This window comes from Astatotilapia calliptera, chromosome 17, assembly GCF_900246225.1.
Source record: "Astatotilapia calliptera chromosome 17, fAstCal1.2, whole genome shotgun sequence".
Lineage (NCBI taxonomy): Eukaryota > Metazoa > Chordata > Actinopteri > Cichliformes > Cichlidae > Astatotilapia > Astatotilapia calliptera.
In genome coordinates this window covers 8,781,011-8,786,050 of record NC_039318.1, presented here as the reverse complement: position 1 = coordinate 8,786,050, position 5,040 = coordinate 8,781,011, and the positions used below count along the sequence as shown (strand labels likewise).

Below are 5,040 nucleotides of genomic sequence, written 5' to 3'. Positions count from 1 at the left end.
TACCATAGAAAGTCTTTATTGAGGTCATACATCGAGGAAGCCAAGGGGTCATGTTCCCATAGAACCATAAAGGATGTTCTGCTGTTATACTGAGTGTATGATTTCTGTTTCTATTTCCCTCAATGTCCAAATAGCATTAGAGCAACCTTTCTCACATCAAAGTAAATAGTTTGCATGGAAAGCAATAGCCAAAACCTTTGGCTTTTGTCTGAAAACGTAAATCTACCATCGGTTTTTAAAATCCATATGCATTTCTATCTAATGACTAGTAACTAGAACAGGCAAACTCAAACTGAATATACACCTAAAGGCCCAATCTGTCGTCCCTATAATGGCAGCTGACTAACAGACTGGGATGTGTTTAGACTCAACTGCTATGACACAAATATTTGTGTCATGCTGAAGTGGATGTTGATTGTAAACTAGCTAACATGGGGAAACAATATAGCAACATAGTTTCAAAGCCTTCTTCACTTGTGTTGGAACTACAAAAAAGTGAGCTTCATAGTTTGTTTTCATACCTTTCATTGGTGTTCTCTTTCATATGGTAGTACATGAACTCTGGACTTTCACCTTTATGTTAAAAACAGAGCAAATGCCTCAATATAGTATTTTAAAAATAGGATTTTCAGTCATAAAGCTATTAGTCTTTGACCAGATAGGGTTCAAATATCCTTTTGAGTAATGGTATGAGGCGCTTACTGTTGTAAAAAATATAAGCTACTGTCCTTTTATTATCAAGTCTGATAAGTGATGAAGCAGATTCTCTATGACCACGTCCTCTTTTTTTGCCCCACAGTACTCATCATGGTTGGAAAAACTGCTTAAATTTGTTAACAACATCAGGCCATGAGTACAAACCGATGTGACAAAAACCTTTATTAACGTGGAACTGTTTAACATACACAGTCTCTCTATTTTCATTTGAAAAAACCTTTCCCAGACTCCTCTTTTTGTAGTATTTTCCCCAGTCATTGTCTGTGGGTGATGAGATTATTCCCCTAACAAGGCAGCACATTGAGGGCTGATCTGTTACGCATCAGGTTGTCTGATGACTCCTGTGTTGTCATTTAAGCCCTTGAGTTATTATTAGCTGCCTCAGTACTCCTTTTTAAGGCACAACCTTTAGGAATAAGGCCGTTTACAGAACAGAGCGGGATCGAGGGTTAGAGTGGGGGGTTACTTTTTTCCAGTTTAGTAAACCCTGATGTTGGTGTACAGAGTCAGGCCCACACCTAATTAAAGGATATATTAGACATGTGACTGAAAACAGAATCCCTTTGCTGGGTAAGCTGTGGAAACTGTTATCCTTTATTTTGACTCATGCCCTTCCTCATGTCTCAGTTAGTCAGTCAGATAAATATAATTCTGACTATATTGGAATAAAAAGAATACTTATAGATGATGAATGACTACAGTTACTGACTGAATTAGCCAAATTTGGGCAAGAAGTCCTAACATTTCACATCAGAAACAAGCTTAACTTACCTAGACTTTCAGTTAACACATACAGTATTTCAAAGAACCTTGAACTCCTCTAAAGTACTAACACATACCAACATTCTTTATACGTACATATCTCCACACTCACATTACTTTTCTGTCATTGTGTTTGCCTTGCTGTACTAAAGTCCACGGCATTTTATCAGTACAAAAAGAAAAAATGATATTGCACACTGTTAAAAAATATTTTTTTATGTTTGGGTTTAGAGTGAAACAGTAAATTAGTTGATCCAGGGATGGTAGCTCTCTTTAAAGGTACCACAGAGTCCTGGATTTGCGCTTTAGACTCAGGTAGGCATCTGAGTGCAGGAATCTTGGGCAAGAGTCTCTTTCCATCAGCAGGTAAACATGTTTCTGGGCCTCGTCAAAGCAGGAAAGGTTGGGTTTCTCAAGTGCCTGCTTGATCTTCTCTCTAACACGCTGGTCTACATTGATCTGAGAAGGAAACAAATGTGACAAGTCAACATATCATCATGTAATGGGTTCCCAAATTGGCTGTGTTTGTTTTCAATTTGTAAAAAGGTGCTTGAAAAACGTTAAATCCAAAATAATTAAAATGCCACCACCAAGATGTGCAAAATACACCCCTGGAAGGAGGTAAGAAAATACCTCTGAATCCTAGGGTTACATTTTTGAGAAAAAAAAAAGTCTATTTTGTGGTCAATTTTATTACTGGTACAATAAAAAAAAAAACATTAAATCAAACATTAACTTGCTAGCTCTCTTGTATGCTTTTCAACTCAGATGAAACTCCATGAAATTCAGAATTCTAGCTGCTGAGACAGATCACACACACACACACACACACACACACACACACACACACACACACACTACTTGTCCCTAAAGAGTTTCCTGTCCTGTTTTGTTTTTTTAACTATGTTATTTCTTGCTCCATTTGTATTTGGATTCTGCTTTTTCTTTGTAATTGAAATACTTCATTCTTTCAAAGAAACATTGAAGAATATATAAAACATTTGGCTTGCCATTTAGCTGAATGATTACTATTGTATTGGTCTTGCTTCACTTCAAGTTGCAACTAATTAAATAAGAAACCATTGTGGAAGTTCCTTGAATGGCTACATAAATCAGTTCCCCATAGACTTTTATATTTCCACGAAATACAGCATTAAAAACATTTTAACAGCCTGCTTCAAAAAAAAAAAAAAAAAAAACCCTAACATTATTCTCTGTGGGTAAAATCCCTCTTTAAGACAATGGTTTTTTTTAAAAATACCTTATTCATGTGGATGTTGGAGGTAGGAGTGTGACTGCTTATCCTGTCACAGGCAGCTGGTGGCCTTAGTTCTCCAACTCCAGTTATTAAAGTGGACTTCTTCCTCTTCCCTTTGTCTATTGTGTTATTGCCTTTTAGAGGACTTTAATTAAATTACCTAACAAATAATATAGCATGCTGTGAGGTACAACCTGTATTAGAAGTTTGTGTTTCAATTTATGATTGCAGGTTGCTAACCTAGCACGCTAGCTATAGCTCATAACTTAAGACTCCAAACTCCAAATATGGCCACATCTGACTCCAAAAAACTAACACAAATATCTAATCCTATAATAATGTGTAGTAGAATTAGTATCCAAGTGTACGTTGCTTGACAACCCCACATGATACATGTGCTGCTTACTTGCCACCACTAAGTGATTTCTTACTAGGAATGTATATATTTTGTGTGCAGTCTGTGGTTCACAATGGGAAAATTCTGTGCCATATTTGAAATGAATAAAACACTACATAACCTCCCTCCATACTCTTCTACTTTAACTTGTTTGTTGGTATTTTTACGTGTTCGGTATTGTTCTTACTGTCTTGTACGGAAGAGGATTAGGGCCACTGGAAAAAAAAAAAAAAAGAAAAAAAAAAGAAGTGGGCACGTCTTTTTTTTTCTTCTTCTTTTCCTAAATTCTGAGAATAAAGTCAGAATTCTGAGATTAAAGTCAGAATTCTGACTTTTTTCTCAGATTTATTTTCCAGTGGCCCTAATCCTCTTCCGTAGTCTTGGAGCAACTGTGACAACATAATTATCTCTGGGATTTCTTAAAGTATTCTGATTCTGATTCAGTGCATCTTCCCTGAAAATATGGCACAGAAAATACTGTACTAAAAGCACCAGAAGCACTGGAAGTTATGAAATTTGGTAATCATCTGCATTGCTTCACTGAATTTGTAAAAGTTTTGTACAGTTTTTTCTCTGATGCAATCATACTTTCCTCTTTTCTGTAATGCCAGTTTGATAAAATGCAGTTTATATTTGGGCCTACTTTTAGTTTACAAAGTTACTCAGAAAGTCCAAGAAAGTAATTTCTTCTTTTAAGTATGAAATATGATTTAGCTCTGGTATAACAGACAAACTGACCTCTCTGCAGGCTGTAGGCTGGATGAACTCCCGGTAGATCTCCTCTGCTCTCCATTGAAGGTCTTCTGGTGAGGTAGTCAACCTGAACTCCTCACATGCGAGCCAGAACTCAATGTTTTCCTCACTGAACTCAGACTGCAGAAAAGAGTGGAATGCTGCTAAATACTCTGCAAAGAGGGAAAGGGTTAAACATACAGAATTATTCATTACGTGAAATTCATTTGTAGAATCACATGGCTCAGTTTTGTGAAGAGTAACACTTCTTACTTTTGTCTTTTAGCAGTTTTTCCAGGTGAAGTTCATGGTCAGTCTGACAACTATAAGGAAATGATATATGGCTATTATTTTCTTTATAATATACACCATGGAGATGAAAATAACTAACACTTCCAATCATATGATACCTTAGCTTTGAAGAGTACATCTCATCATTACATTTCTGTACACTGACACACTGGATATCCTTCTTACGCCTCCTGCAGTTCAGTACAATGTCAAACCTTAAAAACAAACTCAAGTTCAATATGTTTGTTAATGTAAAGTTTATAAATGTAAACTTAGTATCATTAGTGTGCTTGGCTTACCTTCGTGGCTGCTTCATGTTGGGCATTAAATCCTTAAATTCGTAAAGTCGAATCCTTGAAAATAAGAGTTTGGGCATTTTAATATCCCTGTAATTCCCTGTAGGGAGATACAATAGCCTGCTGTGATATGTGTAAAAGCACTGTTCCCTCCTGGGCTTGTCCTTAAACTGCCAGGAAAGGTATACCTATGACGCTGTGGGCCTGCTGGTACCTGTATCTAAACGCCAATTGGATACGAATACAAATGTCTGTTGTTAGACTGATCTACCCTTGTTACTGACTCACAGCTGTAAAATTCCTATGGGAGAATTTTTTTTTCCGTTACTCAGATTTCTGGAAAAAGGTATTTAGGTGACTGATTGACTGCGTGATGTATGTGTAGTCCATATAGGGCGATATGAGCGTTTGCCTTTTACTTGTCTGTATGGAGATTCTAGATGCATTACCTATGCCATATTTTAAATCAGTACTTCACAAATGGTGTGCCGAGACATGGGTGTGCCGTAAGGGAAGTCCAGGTGTGCTGTGGGATCTTGTGAGAATCATGATTCATTTTTACAATGAATGGCAGGGCAAAGTCACGA

The 5,040-nt window shown here is 36.9% G+C and overlaps 1 protein-coding gene across 2 annotated transcripts; it reads right to left on the bottom strand.

The window, feature by feature from the left end:
- On the bottom strand, positions 1-4,649 carry LOC113009670 (regulator of G-protein signaling 21). 2 transcript variants are annotated; one of them, XM_026148129.1, is made up of 5 exons: positions 4,457-4,649; positions 4,277-4,372; positions 4,140-4,189; positions 3,873-4,039; positions 1-1,938 (listed from the first exon to the last, which is right to left on the bottom strand). In XM_026148129.1, the coding sequence occupies exons 1-5, from the start codon at positions 4,531-4,533 to the stop codon at positions 1,753-1,755; spliced, it is 576 nt and encodes a 191-aa protein (XP_026003914.1). In that variant the 5' UTR covers positions 4,534-4,649; the 3' UTR covers positions 1-1,752. The 2 variants fall into 2 exon arrangements, with proteins under 2 accessions (XP_026003914.1, XP_026003915.1); XM_026148130.1 differs by having other exon boundaries at positions 4,277-4,348.
- Between the last annotated feature and the right edge of the window lie 391 nt (positions 4,650-5,040).

Bases quoted from the DNA above. Each gene is read 5' to 3' on its own strand.
- LOC113009670 (XM_026148129.1), bottom strand. From the start codon at position 4,533: ATGCCCAAACTCTTATTTTCAAGGATTCGACTTTACGAATTTAAGGAT. The intron at 4,373-4,456 runs GTAAGCCAAGCA...TTTGTTTTTAAG, and splicing joins AACATGAAGCAGCCACGAAG to GTTTGACATTGTACTGAACT. The intron at 4,040-4,139 runs GTAAGAAGTGTT...CCCTCTTTGCAG, and splicing joins AAAACTGCTAAAAGACAAAA to AGTATTTAGCAGCATTCCAC.